Here is a 22,248-nt window from a genome sequence, read left to right on the forward strand (position 1 = left end):
GCAGTGATCCCAGTGAACGTCATTCGTGCAGGAAATGTTGGGGCAAGTGTGGAGGCCCCTGCGGCTGCTGCCCCTCGTCCTGGGTCACTGCCTGCTAGAGCGGGAGGGGACAGCCGGGAGGGGACAGCCGGGATGCAGACACCAGCTGTGGCCGGAGGCTGGGGGACCAGAGCCTCGCCGGGCAAGGGGCGGGGGAGGGGCAGCAGCGCGAAGAGCCGAAGCCGGGAAGGAGGCAGGTGAGAGTCCCGGAGGTGGGGGGAGCCAGAGCCCGCGAGGGAGGAGGACTCAGGTCGGGGAGGCCCGGACCGCGCGCGGGTTTGTACGAGCCCCCGGCTCCCCGCCCTCGGAAGTGTGTCTGGGTTCTTTGCTGTCTGAGTTTTCTATCTTTTTAGAGCCGGACCCAGGTCCCAGCGGCCCCAGGGCCGAGGTGCGGAGGGGAAGCCCGGCCGGGGCCCGCCCGGGACACCTCAGGGGGCGACAGGGGCGGAGGGAGGGAGATGGGGCGCCAGCTGACGGCGCCCAGCGAGCCCGGGAGATGCCCGCGACCCGGGGGCGCCCAAGCTCCCCGCCCGCAAACTTTCCCTGCCAAGTGGGGGTGGCCCCACCCTGGAGAGGGGGATCCCCATGCCTCCCCGACTGTCCCCTGGGGCTGGTCACTTACGGGCAGGCCGCTGGGGCTCCGACTCTGGCCGCCGCCATCCACAGCGGAGGAGGAGCGGGAGGAGGGAGAGGGGGAGGGGGAAGGGGTGGCGGGGAAGGGGGAGGAGGGGGAGGGCCCGGAGCCAGCAGGAGTGGCGCGGCGGGGAGGGGGCGGCTACTCGGTAGAGACTCCCGTCGCCGCTCCACCCCCGCCTCGTTCCCTGCCGGCCCCCCTTCTCCCCTCACTCCCTCTTTCCCGCCCTGGATCCCCCCAAAGTCTTTCTGGTGTCTGATTCTCCATTCTCTTCCCTCTGGCGCGTCTTCCTTCCCTTGAGTCTCCGGCCCCCAGGAGGGGGAGAGCATGCTCCCTCCAGCAGAAGTTGGTGGGGAGGGATTTATGTGAGCTGCAATATATGGGTACAGGACACCCCCTTGAAGCAGATGTTTGGGACCCTTGGCAGGTCTGAAGCCAACCTGCACTTTCTGGGCCTTTGTCATCATCTCTGGGTGGTGGGATGGTGGGATGATTGGGGGGGGGGGTCTCTGTGGTCATGCTTTCTGCGTTGCTTCATTGAGAGGGTTTTTTTATTTTGTTTGGTTTTCTCTTGTGATTAGGAGAACTAAAGAATCATTTTTGAAGGCTCTCCTGAGTGCCTCCTCTTTTCCCTGCAGGTGGGACCAGCCCTGGTCAGGGTAAGATGAGAGGTACAGCCAGAACCTCAGCTTCCGGGGTGAGTCAGTGCCTAGGCGGAGGCCACTGGATGGCTTGTGAAGGGCCAAGCTGTGTGGATGGGGCAGGAGGTAACTATTGATAGATGCCCCCTGTGTGCTGCCTGCAGAGTACAGAAGAGAAGGGGAGCTGTCCTCCCAGGAGAGGTTAGAGGGTGGCTTCTAGTCCCGACTCCATCACCTGCTAGGAGTTGCCTCCAAGCAAGTCCTTTGGCATCTCAGCCTCTTGCACAAGTGGGGCTGCCTCACTGGGAGCCAGTCAGAATGAAAGGAGAGCTGCCTGTGCCTTTTATCCTGGAGGGACATCCAACCCCAGGATGGAAAGCTTGGGCTGGGTTTGAACAGACTCAGTGGGGAGAAAAGAGGCCATTCCAGGCCCTGGGACTAGTGCTTTGGAGGCCAGCAAGACTGGAAAGCTTAGAGGAGGTGGGAACTGTTTGAATGGGAAGGTGGAACCGGCAGAAAATAGGAAACCCGTGAACATTTTTAAGCAAAGGAATATTTTGATCCAGGTGGTGTCCTATTCACTTTTGTGTTCCCAGAGCATGGCATACAGTAGGTACCAGTAAATCCTGTGAACTCAAAATGGCGACTGAAGCATATTGACTGAACAGTCTGAAAGACAAACTATTTGGGAAGAAAGAGCTTGAGCCCAAGGAAAGGAGTTAGAAGGCTCTAGTGAACATGTCAACCTGAAGTGCTATGCCTGGATGGTGGAGAGGATGAGGGAATTCCGTTGACACTTCCTTGCCTTTGCATAGCAATGTGATTCTCTCTCTTTTTTTTAAAGATTTTATTTATTCATTCATGAGAGGCAGAGGGAGAAGCAGGCTGGAGCCTGACGCAGGACTCAGTCCCAGGACCCTGGGATCATGACCTGAGCTGAAGGCAGACGCTTAACCATCTAAGCCACCCAGGCACCCAATGTGATTCTCTTTTAAATGCTCTTTGGGGTGTAGGCTTGTTTTTGACCTTGGATGGAGTTCCTCGGTGAAATAGAAAAGATACTCTGTATCCTTTTCAACCACCAGCCTGAAACTACATTCAGAGAGGGCACAGCGGTGCCTGAAGTCACACCGCCAGGATCTATTTAGGATACTTTTATTCTCAGATAAAATTTCTAGTTAGTCACACCGCCAGGATCTATTTAGGATACTTTTATTCTTAGATAAAATTTCTAGTTGTGTTTATGCTTAAAACACCCTCAACGAACAGAAAAAGGGACTGGGTCCTACTCTTTTCCCTATTTCCTCTAGCCACCATCTTGGTGATGGTCAAGGGTCCAAGAAGGACAAAAGAGAGAACAGGGAGTGAACTGATGGGCAGCTTTTCAGAGTCTTCTGTGGAACCAGACAGGTGATGGCCCCAAGTCAGCCTTCTGGTAGGAGCTGAGAGAGGTGCAGAGCAAGAACAAAGGAAGACGGAAGCAGAGGAAGGGAAGAAAAAGGTGCCTTGACCCTGGGCATTCTGAAGCTCCACGTTGAACCTCCTCTGTCCTGTGAGCAAGTCAAGAGGCTTTCTGGGGAGGCCAGCATATCTCAGGAAATGCCCAGGTAACAACTTGAGAAAGCACTCATAGAGGAAACAATATACTTGACAAATGGCAATCGTCGTTGCATTTAAAGAGAGTTCTGAGTGCACCTTTTTAATTCTGCCATCTTTGAATAAGTAGTATGGCTTTGAATAGTAGGTTGCCCACCTGGCGAAAGAAATCTCTTTGGAAACTTTGACACGTACAGTCCCATCATTTTCTAAAGACCAAATATAGTTGGTTGAAAACCGCTTATCTTTTACAAGGGACTGTCCCTCCCCTTTCTGTGTGACTCAGTGTTGCCCCAAAGGTGGCCACTTTCTCGCATGCAGATTTCTTTCTTATAACTCCACCACGTATTTCCAAAGACTCCTTTCTGGCAATGCCCCTTTGTGTCCAAATCTGGTGGTAAACAGCTCAGCCTGGCCTCAAGAGCTAAGCCACAACAGCCCTCCGTCACCAGCTGGTAGCCCATCTTACTCCACCTCCTGTTCTTTTCCTTGCTCTATAATAAGTAGACTCTCAGACTAACTCATTCTCCTTTTTATTAACAGTTTTTCTTTTCCTGGCAGGCTTCACAGAAATCATTTAAAACTTTCGTGCTGTTTAACAAAGGGTCCCCAAAGTGTCTGCAGATATGACCTAGTAGATTAACTTGGAATTCCACAAAACTCAAATCAGCTGAAACAGTCAGGATCCATTAATATAAACTCAAACCAGTCTGCAGAAATGCCTGCAGGGGACATGGTTGGGAAAAGTGAGGGCTTCAGATTTAGGACAAGCTTAGCCCTAAAAACTTGATAAAAACATTCCTCTCTAAAAACTTTACAACTCTCTATTTATATTACAACATTCATTCAAAATAGAGGGAGGGCTTTTGGAAAACTATATTCAAAAAAATATTACCCAGTGAATGGCTTCAACAAACGTGAAAATGAAACGGGGGGGGAAAATCACCGTTTTACCTGTATGATGCATTCTGACCTGGTGTTTGAAGAATACACGATTTTTAAACAACTTTCTCCATGAGGAAACCTGAATACTCTTTGGATAGAAATTTCCAGAGATAAACACATCTTCACTGAGAATGTCAATCAAAACCAATGATAGTCACAGGGATGATCACTTCCTTCAGAATGGCCCAAGGCTGGCTGTCCTTTATCCTGGGGATGGGATACTCTTAGCTGTGGCTTGAGCTATACAGTTGGCCAGTCCCTTGGCCTGCGTCCTAAAATGTATCCAATTAGTATTTCTTGGCCACCTGCTACAAAACATTCTGCTAGGCACTGTGGGAAAGTATGGATAAAAGCATGGCTCCTGCCTCATGGCATCTGTAGCTGCTCAGGGAGACGGCACACAGTATGATGACTGCATGAGGTATGTTGCTAGTTTAACGGAAGAGGTGTTCTGAAGAAATAGAAGAAAGCTGAAGAGAGGGTGAATATGCCTTAGCATCTGAGCAAGCCCTGAGTGACATTGTGTTCTTTGTTAGTTAACTGAACTGTGTGGTTTCTATTCTTGGACCAACGGTATGTCACCACTCAGCTATTCCAATGGTGTTTAGGGAGCAGTGGGTTCAGATTAAAGCTCCTGGTAAACAAACACAAAGGTTCCAAGTGGGGAACGTGCCTTTCAAGACCCCTATGCCCACAAACAAGACAAGAGCCCCCAGCCTGTTTCCACCAGGAGTCCATTCTTCTAATCCTCTCCTTAGGAAAAGTTATTCTGATGCTTAATAGCCTTTTCTTTCAAAGATTTGGGAGAGCTATCACGGGTTTTCCTGCTCTAATGCTTTGATTGCCAGTTAATTTCCTAATTTGGAGCTAATTACTAAGCTGCCTAAAAATTTAAGGCACAGGCAACCATCTACTGACAGGCTTTCCATTTATCACCACCGTGGCCGAGGACATGGCCCTTAGCCGAGAACAGAAGCTGCCTCCACCATCACAGAACAGACACCTCCTAGTCAGGGCGGCTCTGCCAGATGGTTTCTTAGCCATCACCAACCAAGTGGCTCTCTTCATATGGTAAAGTTACAGAGGAGTTTGAAGGCTTTTAAGAGCTGGAAGTAACTTCCAGGTTTAATTCTGCATAAAACAAAACTATAAACGGTACATTTTTCTGTCTGGGGATTTTCATTATAAAGAAGGCTTTAATTCACAGTCCTGTGGAAAGAATTTTTTTGCTCTCTGTTTCGCTGGCTTTCTTAGCTAACTGGCTCCTCATTTTACTTATTTTTTCTCACATTTTTGTTCAGAAATAGTGTGGCTGCGTATTTGTTTTGTTTCAATTTAATGGATAATGGATTTGGAAAATGATCATGTTATTAAAAGTATCTGTTAGTTTAACTTATGATAGACTTAGTTTCTTACCAAAAGCAATGGAGAATCCAGTTTTATCAGCTTGAAAGGTGAACAGTATTGCTTACCACAGCATAATGAGGGGTGGTGTTTAAAATGATAGAACAAGACACATACTGTTCATCAGTTCCTCAAGTTGTGCCTGGGGAGTCTTAGCCTAGCCAGGGCTGCTCAGGTGAACGGTGCCACCTTGAGTTGTGCTGCAGGCTAACCACTACCCCTTTCCTATTAAAGAGCCTTTTTTTCTTCACTTGGAATTTCATATAATCCCAATTTTGATTAAAAACATGCATCTTTACATATGCCTGAAAAAAGAGCAGGGATAAACAAAAAATGTTAATGGCTGAATGAATCTCTAATGAAATGTATGCTCTTGATACTTTTCCTCATTTTCCAAATTTTCAACAGTTAGCAAGGAGTACATCATCAGGAAAAAGTAGGACATGTCATTTCAATAAGTTCTGAAAACTCCATCTTCTGCAGGAAGCAATGCATGATTAAATACTTTTTTCCTTTTTCTTTTTTTCCATTTTAGTTTCACTCCCACATGGACTTCAGGCAACTATCTAAGTCCCGATTCTGTACCTAGACTAGAATCACCTCTCACTTTGCACTTTCCATGCCCTAAGAGGCCTAGACAGAAGAGACAAGTCTTTTGAGAGTTGGGTTGCAGTGGTAAGTACAGGGATAAGGCAGTCACCGGAAGGACTTCTCTGTCCCAAACCCTCCAAAGGAGGCATAGAAACAGACTAGAAATGCCACAAGGACTGTCACAGAACACTGCAGGCCAGACAGGAGCTGGAAAGCCTAAGTTTATGAGGGAGCTAATCAGAATGGTCATTTGCTCTTTTCCCCACAGTGTTTGGGGGCCTAGACTCAGCTGCAGTGAAGACAGCTGGTCCAACTGTTAGAGAACTAGAAATGAGCAGGTCACAAAAACAGAAAGGGCTAAGGGGCCGAGCCCAGACAGGCCGAGCAGAATGGGACTGAGTTGATTCACTCAGAGGTCCCCAAGGCAGGATCCCAACACTGTTGTGACTATGAGGACTGGGTCTCTCTCTACACCAGGCAGGAGAGGCCAAAGAGTTGGCCTTTGTGCTGAGCACAGAGGGAAGCTGGTAATGAGCTCTCAGGCAGAGCAGAATAAAGCATTTTGGAGGGTGACTAGCAACTGGCTAGCGAGGAGGTTCAAAGGAGATGCAGCAGGTACGGAGGTGGGGAGGAGGGGTTTTAGGAACACCTGAGCAAATCTGGGGACTTGAACATGGGGTGGAATGGGCCGGTACAAGCAGCTGGAAGAAAGGAGCAATATATTTAGGGAATGCTGGGAGAGACACCACTGAGGTTGACACTGAAATGATACAATGTTGATGAACTAAACCAAGAAGAGCCTGAAGTATGATTGCAGGTACCTGTTAAGGCAAAACTCAAAGCCTTAATAAAGGATTGACCAGACAATTGTGACAATCTGGGGAATCAGAAAGGTCATATCTAAGTCCACTGGGATTTTGTAACTTTTATAAAACATACTTTAATAGGTTTCAGTTTCCCTTATCAAATTTTCATAGCCTGAAAGTTTGATAGAAGTATGAATTTATTGACATCAATTTCCTTAAGCTATTATTCCAACACAGAGAAAGTACTGAAGAGCTGAGGACAATGATAATAAACCCACAAGATCTGAAGTTAAGTCTGCAAGACCCACCCCCTCTGAGAGAGAGAGAGAGAGAGAGAAAATATGAGTAAGTCTTCAAAAAGAATCTGGAGACTGCTTCCAATTATAGCAAGAAGTCATGACAGTTGGACAATTTAAGCATTTTATCCAGAAACATAGATCTATTTCATAGATACCAAATCGATTACCATATAATTGAGTTTGAAAATATACAAAATATCTGTTGTTCTTACATACTGAAATTAAAACCTAATTTTAAAAAGTGCACAGTAAAAACAGCATAAGGAAACCTACAATATCCATGGTACATGTATTGTTCTCCATTTTACTGTCAACATTCAATTCTGTATTTGCCTTACTGGTTACAAATATATTTTAAATGTTTCAAGGCCATTTACAACACTGACTAGTTTACTAAGTCCGACAACACCCCAGCTTCCTGAAGGCGGCCAGCACTGGACACTGGACGAGGGGTCTGGGTCCTGTAGCTCCGTGCAACAGTAGCAGCTTTGGAAAGAAGTCGCCAACCATCTATGTGTAAACTATCGACTCTTGTTCTTTTTAGAATTTCCCTGTGCAAAGAAAAATATCAACAATAAGAACACAAACATCTAGAAAAACAACTCCTAGTTTATAGCCCAAGGTGTCTGGAAGGCCATACTTCTCTTTGGAAAATTTTAGCTTCCAAGAGGGAGAACTGCTGATAACCTTGCGTCGCTAACTTTTAATCAAAAAGCAGTTTGTCAAATAATGCAATATATGTTAAGAAAAAAAGAAGAAGAAGAAGAAGGTAGCAGGAGGGGAAGAATGAAGCAGGGGAAATCGGAGGCGTGGACGAACCATGAGAGACGATGGACTCTGAAAAACAAACTGAGGGTTCTAGAGGGGAGGGGGGTGGGAGGATGGGTTAGCCTGGTGGTGGGTATTGAGGAGGGCACATTCTGCATGGAGCACTGGGTGTTATGCACAAACAATGAATCATGGAACACTTCATCTAGAACTAATGATGTAATGTATGGGGATTAACATAAGAAAAATAAATAAATAAATAAATAAATAAATAAATAAATAAACAAAAAGCAGTTTGTTACTTTTAACTCCCCCACTCTCTTATTTCCATGGACCCTATCCCCCTGAGGACTGAGGATCAGCAACAAAGGAAGAAAACAAAGCTATCCGGGATTTATCAAACCTCAAATACTCATTTTGTTCCAAAGACGGGAAGTTTATTGATTTCAGACACTGAATAAAAATTTTTAGCCTACACAGGTTTCTTGTTGCTTAACAAATACCTTCAAAAGAGGTCTTAATAGATACTAATTTTGAATATGTGCCAAGTAACACCCCAATGGCAGTGATCTGAAAAAGGAAGCTCAGATACTGGCTGAAAATGAGCTAAGGGCAGATGTCTTAACTCATTCCCAGTCCCCCCACATATGGAGATCTGGACTTTCCAGTTTTATGTAACTTCCCTTCTTTCTGGAGAAGTTCACTTTTTAAGAAAACATTGTAGGGCGCCTGGGTGGCTCAGTCGGTTAAGCGACTGCCTTCGGCTCAGGTCATGATCCCAGGGTCCTGGGATCGAGTCCCACATCCGGCTCCCTGCTCTGTGGGGAGCCTGCTTCTCCCTCTCCCACTCCCCTTGCTTGTGTTCCCTCTCTCGCTGTGTCTCTCTCTGTCAAATAAATAAATAAAATCTTTAAAAAAAAAAAAAAAAGAAAACATTGTAACTTGATTCCTATACTTAACTGTTAGGTATAAATACATTTTTGTCATGTGTGTGGTTAATGCTTGCAGAACACAAGCATTAATAACAAGATGATAGCCAACAAATGGTTCCAAGATGTTTACTTGGCATTCAACAGAGACCATGTCAACTCCACCATAAGATGATGCTCCAACAATCTAAATTACTAACAAACTGGACAGGGGAGGGCGCAAAATATAGGGATCATGGAATGATCATAAAAAGATTAACAGAGGGGTGCCTGGGTGGCTCAGTCGTTAAGCATTTGCCTTCGGCTCAGGTCATGATCTCAGCGTCCTGGGATCGAGCTCTGCATCGGGCTCCCTGCTCAGCGGGAAGCCTGCTTCTCCCTCTCCCCCTGCTTATGTTCCCTCTCTTGCTGTGTCTCTCTCTGTCAAATAAATAAAATCTTAAAAAAAAAAAAAAAAAAAAAAAGCCTTCTGCAGCTCTAGAATCAGAAAAGCTTCCCTAAAATCACTGCTACTTCTTTCCAAATGTCAGGCATTAAACCAGGCTTTTTCCTAATATTCAAACTAATGTACGTGCTTTCTACCATGACGAGGAACATAACCCCTGTGAACTAGCTGTTGTCCTGCTGGGACATCAAGAAAAAGGCCAAAGGAGTTCCAGGAGGCAAGATTCAAGAGGACCGACCCCCCTACTCATCACCTCCAAGCTCGTTTCCTGAAGCACAAGTAACTGAAGAACCATAATCAAAACCACACTGTCTGGCTACAATCATTACAAGATGCCCCAGGAAAGTATCACGATGCTCTCCTGCTCTCTCTCCAAAGTAGCCAGAGGCAGATCAATAACCTGAAACTACACGGGAAAACAATATTACATAATGCGGGTTCGAATGCACTCACGTGACAGATTCCAAGGAGACACCAACTGAGCAGAATGCTGCCCTCACCACCACTAGCTGATGCTAAAATCAAGCCATAGTGTGTTCATCTCTATTTCCTCTCCAGTGCCAGCACATAGAAGGAACTCAATACATGGCTGCTAGGTCAATGACAGGCAACAGCAGATTTCCAAGAGCATAGGTTAGAGACGGTAAATCCCCACTGACGGTGGTACATACTGTCTGAGTTACAAAATGTGCAAAGCATCTGAGATGATGCATGAAACCAAGTTCCTGGCTTCCTGAAGCCTACCTTTCCCGGTAAAAGAACATATCTATTATGTTACAACAACAGACATGGGATATGCAGATATGCACTTCCACATACAGGTACTGCCAATATCTACTGACCCCAGCCTAGACAAGCAGTGGCTTTATGGGAAATGAAATCAAAAGAAATTTCTGGAAAAGGACAAGATGTTCCTAGGTTATATGGATGTGTATGAAAATAAATCTGCTAAAGAAGGTGATTCTTCAACAGCACCATTTTAGACTCCTATATATAAAAAAAAGTATAGCCATCACAACCTCCCTAAAAGTCCCCCTAAATGACAAAACAGTAGCAGAAATGCCAAAAGTGCCAAAAATCAAAGGACATAGTATTAAACCTTAAAGGTCAGACCTTCTCTCAACTTACAACTCAAAGAAACTGAATTTTACTTTTGGATAACAGGACAAATGATATGAAGAAAACTCATTTAAAAACACTTTAAATCTCTTAACCTTTGCTCCCGAAATGCACAACAATGAAATACCTTATATTAAATACATTACATATTAAATATTATATTGCAGAGAGACTCCCTCCTTCTCCTCCCCTACCTTACTGGACATCTTCAGTGTGTCAATCTCTTCTCTCTGTTTAGATAATGTCTCGTTCATGCTGCATAGGTGGTCACTCATCATACTTAACTGATCCTCATAACTCCTCTTGGTAGTTGTCAGCTCATCCTAAATGGCAAAGGAACAGAGGGAAAAAAAGAAAAATCAAAACCCCACTAGTCACACCACTCCAAAGCTTTTTTAATTTATAGAAGGAATTTGAGAAAAGCAACCTATCAAGATGGCCTATCTGATCAATTAACATGAAGGACAAGCCACAGGCCTAATAAGAGCACAAAATTAAAACAAATGGGGGGGAAGGTTTTCTTTTCAGCCTGCAAAATATGTTCTGAATCTCTTTGCAAAAAGACTGTCCTACATCAGATATAAAACTGTCACAAAAAAAACAAAAGGGCTACATTATCTTTCCAAATCCCTTCGGGTTTTCCAGAGCCTTTGGTGAGGTGGGCAAGTCTGTCTCTGGCACATTCCCACCAGCCCAGTACCTACTGGCTCAAGGCCCTCAGCCCTCAGGGCAGGACCCTCCCTGGAAAAAGCACCTTTGTCTGGCTTCCCATCTCTCTGCTCTCTCCAGCCCCTTAAAATCTAATCCTGTGCTCCTAGCTAATCTGATAAACTAATCTGAAACTAGGGAGGAAGCAGGTGTTACTGTGCTAATCTATTTTTTCTCCACCTGTATCATGTTTATATTTAATAGAGGCTTTCTGGAAACAAGGCTTCAAAACAAAGCAGTGAGTAAGGAAGATTATTTTGCTGCCCTAGCTTTCAGTTTAGGCCAGTTTTATGAAACAGTAAAGAGAAGGAACAGAGTCATGTGAACAGAACAAGTGTCCAGCCCACCATGACAGGGATTAGCGTAAGTATCATTTAAGGAAATGCTGACTACAAAGCTCTTGAAAGTAAAATCAAGTCAGAGAAACAAGCCATATACAACTTTTTGCCTGACATAAGATATTACTTTAAAATGAGTTAGAAATAAACTGGTTGGAAAAATGTATGTCTAGAGGGCGAACACCACTACTTTGGAAAGGAAATGCGGACCCTGCCGCCCCAGAACTTCCAGAGAAAACCATATGAACCCCGAGCAGGGAGCACTTCTGAACCCACCTGAAGTCTGCTGATGCTCTGACCCGCTACTTTCATCTCTTCTGTCAGTGCCTCTTTAGACTTTTCAGCCAAGGCCAGTCTCTTCGAGAGCGCTCGGCACTGTTAAATCAGAAAACATCCCATGACCTCAGAGGGCATTTCCCCAAACCAAATTCACTTCAGGCCTGTACCACACACTGGAGTACACATAAGATGTGGTCCCCCTCACACCACTTTAATAAGGAAAAAAATCTACCAACCCAAGCTCGTCAAGGTTTCTCCTAGCTCTAGCCTGATGACCAGTAGTTACAAACAACTTAAGAAGTTTTTCTGCTGTTTTTTTTTTTAAGATTTAATTTTTAAGTAATCTCTACATCCAACGTGGGGCTTGAACTCACAACCCCAAGATCAAGAGCGGCACATAATACTGACTGAGCCAGCCAGCCACGCCCCTTAAGAAGTTTTTATACATTTACCCAGGATTCATTTATACTCACACTGGATGAGAACAGAAGTGGTTATTTCAAAAGTTATCAATGGCATCTGACCATGCAAGATGAATCCTAAGGCACTTTTCTTGTGTTTTAAGTCCTCTATTAGAGACCACGTTACAGAACAATAAAAGCTTTACAGCCCCAGGCTACAGATTAGGCTCGCTCTACGGGGAGGACGAAGTGAGTGCAGGAATGCAAAGATCCCAGTGCTTTCTTTGGGGTTCTACCAAAGCTAGGCTACCCAGAGACAGAGCTGATCAAGAAGAAAGAAAAATTCTGTTTCTCACTATTCAAAGACGGTGTGCCATTAAAAGGCTTGCTACACTTTCTGATAAGGCCAGGCGACTTTGACAAGGAGGATCTGTCGAGACACATCTGAATCTGTGTCGACATCAGACACTCAGACTAACCATTCCAGTAAAGTCATATGGAGGGGGTCACCACTTCCTGTTTATAAACAAGGAAAAACTAGGACAATGTAGAAATTCTTGTAGCACATTGTGCTGAAGACATTTACCAAGACAAGCAAATCTCTTGGAAATAAAAGAGCCTCAGATATTCCCCAGCTACTCATTTCATTCCTCACAAGAGAATTTCAGGAAAGTTCTGCCAGTCAAATCAACCACCATCTATTAACCAAACATCTACTATGTGCTCAGCACCACACCTGAAACAGAGGGAGAGAGTTTTGCAAGGTATGGGTCTTCAGGGCGATGGCAATCAAGCCTGAGACGATACCTCAGAAGGCAGTTAGGGACCCAGACAGGGACAGGACTCCCAGGCTCAGAAGCTCAGCCCTGAGGTCACACTGGAGGAGTTTCCACAGTGCAACCAGCTGTTACCAAAGAGGGAGATAATGGCAGCTGGTGAGCAACACGGAGCTAAAGACATCATTTATTTCAGCAGGGAAGAAGCAGCAAAGCCCCTCTCCACTTTGAGCAACCGGCCTCCCATCAACCTCTCCAAGTCCGCAGTACAGGAGAAAAATCACGCAGTCCCAATAAAGGGTGCTGTCTTTTCTTTCTCAAGGTCTTTAACAACTTAAAGCATCGTAATTCTCCGTCTGCCATCTGTAACTGACCTTTGAAAGTTTTAAATCAGATACCTTACAGGTATTCTTATATGTTGAGCGACAGCCATTCTATCTTATCATTTGTCTTGTACTCTGATTTCTGTACTTTCTTCCTTCATTTTCTCCCTTGTAATTAATGAACTGTGTATTATTTTATTGAGTATCTTGCATAGTGTTTTTCTAATTCTCCTAAGAAAATGAATTATTTGGTTAGGGAAAAAGAAAATGTAACAAAAACTAAGATTATATAACAAAGGCTTAAAACATTTAACATTTTTCATTTCATCATTTATAGGGCCTGATTTCTACAACTTGTCACTTAGAAATTAAAGAGTATTAAAAAAAGAAGAAGAAGAACCAGGCATATTTTGCTTTTTAATTTCTTTGCATGAAAATTCCTTGACTTGTGAATGTTTACCTGCCTGTAATTCTCTAAAACAAGTAATCACTCGAACATCTGTGATGTGACCATAGGAAAGGCGACCTAGAAGTCTCTCAACTATCTTTCGGTAACCTGGAAATGACAAATCAGTCCTATATTTATTGAAATGAAGATTTTTGATTGGATATAGGCCAATCAATATGAACTCCAACCAAATTCACATGGATGCACAGACACAGACATCTGTCTTCCAGTGAACAGCAGGGGACCTGGATGGTGACCTAATTCCTGCCCGGATTGGGAAAAGCCACCAAATCGAATTCCCTCTCCACTCACCTCAGCATAAAAGTGCACTGACTTACTGTCAGCCAGCTGTAGTTGAGAAGTCAGCTCCACTATCCTGGCCATGTAGTGATTTTTAATTAAGTCTTCACGAGATTCCACATCTGGAAGCTAAACAGAGCACACAGAACTAAGCAAATAAATGCCAGTGAAATGAAGCAGTTCTAGAAAAGATGACCATCACTCTAGAAGAAGAAGGAAAAAAGACAACATTTTGTACATTTTCATGTGAAATCTGATGGGGAATCATAGCTTCCCTACCCCTCGAAGAAACTTCAGACAAACCAGGTAAATGCATGTACAGTCCACATTTCTCTTATTCAGCATCCTGCCTATGTCAGAACAAGGTTGTAGCTTCAAAAGAACAGAGCAGAAGTGAAATGCTGGGAGGCCCACGACCTTTGGGGCCATGTCCCTCCATCCGCTTTGACAAGCCACAAACCTGGCCTTCAAAATCCCCACCCATCAGACACCTGCATCCCCCTCTCAGCTGGAGAAGGCACAGGACGGGGAGCATTGACTAGAACCCCTAAAAGCCAAACATTCCTTTTTTTCCCCCAAATTATCTTAAGACGGTTCTAATACTCTTAAACACACTAACCAATTACACTATTTCTATAATGAACAGTTTACAGCCCTTGTCCCAGACCAATGTTTCTTCTAGTTACTCTAGCAATGGTATGCTATAGAGTTTAATTTAAAAACATACACAGAACGAACTGAGTGTTGTTGGAGTGGGGGTTGGGGTGGGAGGGATGGGGTGACTGGGTGATAGACACTGGGGAGGGTATGTGCTCTGGTAAGCGCTGTGAATTGTGCAAGACTGTTGAATCTCAGATCTGTACCTCTGAAACAAATAATGCAATATATGTTAAGAAAAAAAAAAAAAGAAGAAGAAGAAGAAGAAGGTAGCGGGAGGGGAAGAATGAAGCGGGGGAAATCGGAGGGTAGACGAACCATGAGAGACGATGGACTCTGAAAAACAAACTGAGGGTTCTAGAGGGGACAGGGGTGGGAGGATGGGTTAGCCTGGTGATGGGTATTGAGGAGGGCACGTTCTGCATGGAGCACTAGGTGTTATGCACAAACAATGAATCATGGAACACTTCATCTAGAACTAATGATGTAATGTATGGGGATTAACTTAAGAATAAAAATAAATAAATAAATAAAAATAAAAATAAAAACATACACAGAAGTTCAAGATTACCTAAAGTAAAAGGCCAATAAGGAAATCAAAGAGTTTACCAACCTACTGGAACTGTGTTTACCAGCTTGTCACACTGAGTAGAAAGCTGAAGAACTTCAATGTTCCTTGAGTGGTTATTTATAAAGTTACATTTTATAATACTTCCAAACTCAAAAGCCAAATCTGACCTGGGTTCCCTCTCACTTGAGGGGTGGGAAGAACTCACAAGCACACTGTTGGTCAAGGCCCTGAGAAGCCCTGTTCCCCAGCCTGCCCACTGGGAGGGCTGATGCCTCCAGCCTCACGCAGGATGCCAGCCAAGCTGCTGGCCAGGCTCCCACCACACCTTGTCAAACTGCCAAGCCAAGTCATTCAACGAGGCGATTACAAAAACAGGCTATAATTTGTTGGTGACAGTTAAAGTAGAACCAGAAAGAAAAGCAACATGGATCCACGGATGGAGGAGAAAAACACTGGCTCCACATTTGCTAGAAACGTCAGAAAACAATTTGACAAGACTGACTTCTGCAGGACTTTGTGAATAAACACACAGCCAAATACTTACAAACAAACGTGATGCCAAGCACACATTACCTCATTGTCAGATGTCCTGGTTAAAATCCCAATCTAGAACATAAGAGGAAAAAAAGCTTTAGAACAGACTGTTTTCACTTCCAACACAATAGCTGCAACACTTGTAATACTTTCTCTTCTCAGTTCACACTGTGTTTAAGTGCATGAGTGCAGACCTAGAAGATCACCTGTCTGGTCTTCTACCTACCAGGAAGCTGTACCTACAGAGAGCTAACTGCGTTCCCTACTTCCATCATGAGGCAGTAATGGATAACGATCACTATTTCCTATCAAAATGCTGTAGTTCTTTTCACTGAAATCCAAAAACTGCCTGGGAAGAGAAAGAGGAAGAACAGCTTTGACTCATCTCGTCATTTCTATGCCTATTTCCAAAGCAGTAGACAAGGAGGGGTAAAGACAGTTTTATGGTGACCATAACAACTGAACATTCCAAACAGAAAACACAAATAACACTCTATTGAAAGTTCAAAAGGAGAAAGAAGAAATATATGTTTTGATACAATGTTATGACATTAGTAAGTATTCACACTTCAGATTTAAATTAATGAAAAAGAAAATGTACTGCCAAGTTGTTTAAAGCTTGCTTTTGTGGATTAAGATTTCAAAAACAGAGAGTCATGAATAATGATTTCAGGTTACTGTCCAAGGTGGAAAGGCATGTGCTTGGGCATAATAACTGAAGGAAACATAGAAATTCAGCTTCAGTGGATTCTGATACTCTCACAGATAACACCCAATAAACAGTTTTCACAGATTCTAAATCATCTCCTCAAGAGTATTACTCTTAACAGTGAACCGTATATCAACTGAGTGTATGCTAATGAATGTCATGCCCACCTAGCTGTAAAAAGGATCATTTATAAGACTTTTTTTTTAAAGAACCATAATTTTCTACTCACTGAAGCAGAAGTAGCAATTAGTCTTTCTCTTTTAGTTAAAAACTGTCTGTGGTAACACGCCAACCATTTAATTTTATATATTTAAATACGACTAGACTACATTTGGCAAAAGAAACTCTGAGTGTGCATCTATATTCTGCCTCCCCACCCTTATCCCCTGACTCCCAGGTTACAATCTGAGAATGTGTTACAGCACACAGACCCACAAAGAAAAGGTATTATATAAATGGAAGGAAAACTTAATGTACATAATTTCAACATTTTCTCATATGATGCTAATGGGAGTGTAAACTGATACAGCCTTTTTAGAAAACAATTTGGCATTAAAAGGTCAAGAAACTCTAAAACATTCACGCCTTTTGACCTAGTAAACTCTAACCCTGAGATTTACATCCCAAAGACATCATCTAAGATGCAGAAAAAAACCTTATGCATAAAAGGAGAAAAATTATAACCAATGTCCACTTATAGGCAAACTAAGGTATATTTTATGTAGAATACTATGCAATCAACAACTAAGTTTATACAGATTTCTGATAATATGATAAATGTTTGTGTATTCACATTACCCTAAAAGGTTTGAAAATTTTATATAGCACAATATCAACCATGTGTGAAATTCTGCAGGAAAATGTTAACGGTAGTTGCTTGGGTATTCAGGAGCATGTCAACTTTTTTCTTCTCTTACACTTCTGTAGTTTTTAATTATCTACAGTGTACATGTACTCTCTCTATACATAAAACATTTAAAATTCTACGAGTGCTTTTTAATTCCAGCAAGAACCAGAAATTTGTATTATTCTGTGCTTTTCCTTTCCTGAGGTTACTGCCATCTTTTATTACGATAAATCAGCAGGTGGCTAAAAGATCAAATTACACTATTAGGTATTTTAATGACAAATACTATGCATTCAACTATTGAAGTGCCCTAGGGTTAGAAATAGTATTTCTATATGATGTAACTTTTTCAGTCCCAAGGTGCTTGAACCAAACTAATTTTCTGAGGGCTTGTAAGATGAGCTCCGTTAGTCAGTTAATTTTAAAATGGGCACAGACTTGCTCCAGACACCCGAAAGGAAGGACACACAGAGCTGCGTACTTAGTTCAATAAGTTCACTAAGGGCAGATGGGGATAGGAGGATAAAAAAAAGCCTGAAAAGGAGAAACATCAAGGAAGGCAGAAAACACCATCACTTTTTTATCTCAATGGTCTCCAGGCTGTTTTTGGCAGGAATCCTCCACGTACAGGATGGAAGAAGAGTTACATGGTGAGACCCTTCTCCTGGCCTGAAATACTCTTCTGCTACCTTGGACTCCTGTTCACTTTTGAAACCCATTCATGTTACCTCTTCTGTGCCATCCTCCCTGTGCCCTCCAGCGGCCTCCTCTGTGACTCCACAGCACTCCACAGATGTCTACCCATGCCTGTGCTCCCTTAGATTGAAAGCAACAAAGACCTACTGTGAAAAAGGAAAGGAGGCCAATCATGTCTTGGTTCTCTAATCCTGACCATCATAGACAACACCCAAAACTGGGGTTCACGGAAACTGTGGCACCTCAGCTGTACCTGAAATCACGGGTAGAATTCTGAATTCAAGAAAGTCAAGGAGAAGGAAAGAGGAGTTGGAAGGCAAAAGCTTGTGAGTATACAGGTGATAGGGGTTATGGATGAACAGATATCAAAAGAAACAGCTTGAACGAAGACAGGGAAGCAAAAATGCAAAGAATGTTATCAGCGAAGAGCTCAGTTTGGCTTTGTACAAAGAGATGTAGAAGACAGGGCAAGAAAGGTAGTCTGGAAAAGGTATCCACAGACCGAGAATGCCAAACAAGTGAGTGGATTATATTCTATAGATAACAGGGAGCCACCAGAAGTCTAAAAACAAGAGTACATAATCAGTAATATACTCTAGGAAAATTACTTTGATAGCACCTTATGAGCTGGGTGGGAGGAAAGAGACCCTTAAGAGATGTGAACAGAAGAAATCAAGGCCAGGTACACACATGCTAATTGGACAGACTACTGAAAGTAGTGACTTCCAAACTCACCAAACACAAATCACATCATCATCACTCATGGCCCAACAGTGCTCAGCACTAAAGGTTTCCCATGTCCCTGGAAATCCTTCTCACTTACATACCTAATAACCATGCTTGCCATTGAAGATGTTCAAATAAAGACAGGCCTGAACTTTCAGCAAGTGACATTAATGACTCAAATACACCAATGTTGCCAACTCCCAGCACTTCAAGGAAGGCAAGCAGTAAACAAATGACTTTATGTCAGCTGATCTGTTTTCTGACACCAATCATCAGAGCACAAGGCCACAGTTAAGAGGGGAGGGGAGTATGGCCCCAGATACCTTGGATTCCATCCTAGTTCCATCACTTACCAAGGGTGTGACTTCAGCTGAGTTATTTCACCTCTCTGTCCCCCAGTCTCATCTACAAAATAAAGATGACAGTACCTACAATATTGTAGGACCTGTGAGAGAACTGCCTCAGTTAACGTGCCCAAGGTCCGCAGTGCCAGCGCCAGAGCACGATCCCTACATCACTGTTGTATGAGCACTCTTCCTGGCTGGTCTGGTCCAAGTTACTCCCTGGCCACCCAAGCAACTTCACTGCTAGCGCAAGTGAAAGCCGAGGGAAGAACAGATACAGGGAAGCAGAAAGAGAGGGGGTTGAAAGAAGAAATCCGACCAGAGGGAGAAAGGTCTGACCAGATCAATGAGACAGACTCTGAGGGGAAACCCAAAGACACCTGAACAGATGTCAACATCCTGCTATGTGTGTTGAATGTGCCCCTAGGCAGTCAGTCCGCTTCCCCTAGCCAGAGGCACCGTGCAGGACTCGTGTCTGGGACTCAGACCTGGGACCAGGGAGTCACTATAGGATCATCCTGTGAGCATGGTGCCCACACAAGTCAAAACCCTGGGAAGTTCAGTTTATGTTTTCTTGCTTTTCTAAAAATTTTAATTCTTTTTTTCTCCCCATATTTTATTAAGAAAAGTTCCAAACATACAGAAAGTTGGGGGGGAAAAAGTTTAAGAAACATCTGTATATTGGGGCGCCTGGGTGGCTCAGTCAGTTAAGCATCTGCCTTCGGCTTAGGTCATGATCCCAGGATCCTGGGATCGAGCCCCGCATCAGGTTCCCTACTCAGCAGGGAGCCTGCTTCTCCCTCTCCTACTCCCCCAGCTTGTGCTCTCTCTCCCTGTCAAATAAATAAAAAATAAAATCTTTTAAAAAAAAGAACGAAAGAAATATAAGGTTGTAAGATAACCTGATGGGTTTCTGTATTATATATATGTTGTGAAACTTTATACTGTTTAGGAATCATGTAATTAGTTTAAAAGGGTATACGTGGCCATTTCTATGAAAAGGTAGACATTCAAGCCTTTGTTCAGAAACATAACCCATATTACAAATGTTTCTATGGGATGAACCATGAGAGACTATGGACTCTTGAGAAACAAACTGAGGGTTCTAGAGGGGAGGGGGGTGGGGGGATGGGTTAGCCTGGTGATGGGTATTAAGGAGGGCACGTATCAAATGGAACACTGGGTGTTATACGCAAACAATGAATCATGGAACACTACATCAAAAACTAATGATGTAATGTATGGTAATTAACATAACAATAAAATAAAATTTAAAAAACAACAACAACAACAACAAAAAACAAATGTTTCTATGGAAAAACAAAATCACCTTAAATTTGACTTAGTAGACCTTTTCCAGGAATACAGTCCTCACCATGGGGAAGTCTCATGCAAAATCAAAGGAAATATAATGGAATAGCTTTTTGAAGGAGGCATCCTGCTTACCACTTGCTTTTTCTGGTATGTGTGGATTATACCTGTTTTACACTGACTGACCTGTTATTTATTTATTTATTTATTTATTTATTTATTTATTTATTTATTTATTTATTTATTTAAGAGGCAGGGCTGGTAAGGGACAGAGGGAAAGGGAGAGAGAGAATCATAAGCAGGCTCCATGCCCAGTGCAGAGCCCAACGCAGGGCTTGATCTCACATCCCTGAGATCATGACCTGAGTCGAAATCAAGAGTCAGACGTTTAACTGACTAAGCCACCAGATGCCCACACTGACATGTAATTTCGATGGTTCACACCAAACACTAGGTTAAGTCCTTACCAACTGGCATTACAAAAGAAGACACTTACCAGACTGGTGCTGTGAGCAGGCTCCAGCACAGCCTTGGCTGAGGCTTCTTCCCGGCCCGCCGCATTCACGCCGGTGGCATTTTCCTGGGCCAGCCTGAGCGCCTGTCCACTGCTCGTACTCCTCAGCTTATCTGCAATTCGCTGGTTTTCTTTCTCCAGCTTGATTTTGGCTAACTGTGCTTCCAACATCCAATGTTCTTTTTCCTGCTCCAGTTTAGAGATCTTTTCCAAACTCTGCTGAACCTTGAAAAGCAATAGAGTTCTGCACCTTAGAGGATGATGCAGATAAAACTTAGTGGCTCAAGAAAGGCTTCACAGAACATCAACCCCAACTACCTCCCAGAAGTAAAAACAAAAAAGCCTGATTGTTAAACACGGAAAAGGAAATACTGAACAAGATACAAAAAGCACAAACAGAAACTGAGAGAGTGGAGAGTAAAATTAAGAATCTCTATTCATCAAAAGGTATCATTAAGAGAGTGTAAAGGAAAGCCACAAAATGGAAGGCATCTGCAAAGCATGTATCCAACAGAGGACTATTATCTAGAATATATAAAGAACTTCTACAAATTATAAGAAAAAGATGGGACAACCCAGTAGAAAAATAGAAAAAAAAAAAAAAAAGAAGACCTGAACAGACACTGAACAAGACTAAAAACATAAAAAAAGAAGGTATTCAATGTCACTATCAAGAAAAAGCAATTTAAAACCGCCCGCATGATTACAACTAAAAAGATAGAAAATACAAAGGTGGGCATGTTTGTGGAGCATTTGGAACTACCATCTAGTGCTGGGAGGACTGGAATTTGGGACAAACACTTTAAAAAACCGTTTGGCTGGATCTTTAAAGCTGATGACATCCTATCCTATGCCCCAGCAATTCTACTTCCAGGTGTATCCCCGACAGAACAGTGTGCATATTTACCAGAGACATGTGTAAGGATGCTCACAGGAGCACCAGGATAGCCAAACACCTGAAACTACCCAAACACTCCTTAGGCCGTAAAAAAGAATACTGCCTACTCACACAATAGAATACTCAACAACAATGAAAATGGACAGATCACAATTACATATAACACGGATGAGTATTACAAATACGTTGGACAAAAGAAGCCAGACCTGAAAGAATATATGTTATATAACCTCATTTAATTGAAAAGTCCATTTACTGAATTTTTACACTAATCTTAGAGTGCAGGATGATGGATCTCTTTGGAGGCAAGGAGAATAATAACTGGAAAGGGGCACAAGGAAGGCTTCTGGCAATTTTTTTTAAAGGTATACTTTACATAAAGAAATGTTCTTTTTAAAAAAATTTATCTAAGGTGCTAGTTACATCAGTATGTTTACTTGTGAAAATTCACTGGGCTATATATATAGTTGACCCTTGAACAACCCAGGTTTGAACTACGTGGATCCACTTATACAAGGATTTGTTTCAATACATACAGTACAGTACTAATAACGTATTTTCTCTTCCTTATGATTTTGTTAATAACATCTTTTCCCTAGCTTACTTTATTGTAAGAATGTGGTATATAATACACATAATATACAAAATATTT

General features: G+C 43.0%; 2 protein-coding genes and 1 long non-coding RNA gene across 4 annotated transcripts in view; 1 reads left to right on the forward strand and 2 right to left on the reverse strand.

The window, feature by feature from the left end:
- Positions 1–807, reverse strand: part of STON1 (stonin 1) — a 50,649-nt gene extending 49,842 nt beyond the window's left edge. The window contains exon 1 of the mRNA XM_045885031.2: positions 662–807. The gene's annotated coding sequence lies outside the window, so the exon portion shown is untranslated. The remainder of the gene's footprint in view (positions 1–661) is intronic.
- Positions 808–1,307: 500 nt separating this feature from the next.
- On the forward strand, positions 1,308–6,239 carry LOC135361771 (uncharacterized). The gene is made up of 3 exons (XR_010405702.1): positions 1,308–1,440; positions 1,911–2,921; positions 5,795–6,239. It is a non-coding gene; the product is annotated as an uncharacterized LOC135361771 (long non-coding RNA).
- Positions 6,240–6,835: 596 nt separating this feature from the next.
- PPP1R21 (protein phosphatase 1 regulatory subunit 21) overlaps positions 6,836–22,248 on the reverse strand; it is a 62,941-nt gene continuing 47,528 nt past the window's right edge. For both annotated transcript variants that reach the window (XM_045885038.3, XM_045885035.3), the window contains 6 exons: positions 20,681–20,923; positions 15,591–15,623; positions 13,802–13,918; positions 11,539–11,637; positions 10,411–10,539; positions 6,836–7,506 (listed from right to left, as the gene is read on the reverse strand). In XM_045885038.3, coding sequence (XP_045740994.1) covers positions 7,477–7,506; positions 10,411–10,539; positions 11,539–11,637; positions 13,802–13,918; positions 15,591–15,623; positions 20,681–20,923 — 651 coding nt within the window. In that variant the 3' untranslated portion in view covers positions 6,836–7,476. The remainder of the gene's footprint in view (positions 7,507–10,410; positions 10,540–11,538; positions 11,638–13,801; positions 13,919–15,590; positions 15,624–20,680; positions 20,924–22,248) is intronic.

Source organism: Mirounga angustirostris, unplaced genomic scaffold, assembly GCF_029215605.1.
Source record: "Mirounga angustirostris isolate CCGP_5_RB_7025 unplaced genomic scaffold, mMirAng1.0.hap1 SCAF_10, whole genome shotgun sequence".
Classification (NCBI taxonomy): Eukaryota; Metazoa; Chordata; class Mammalia; order Carnivora; family Phocidae; genus Mirounga; species Mirounga angustirostris.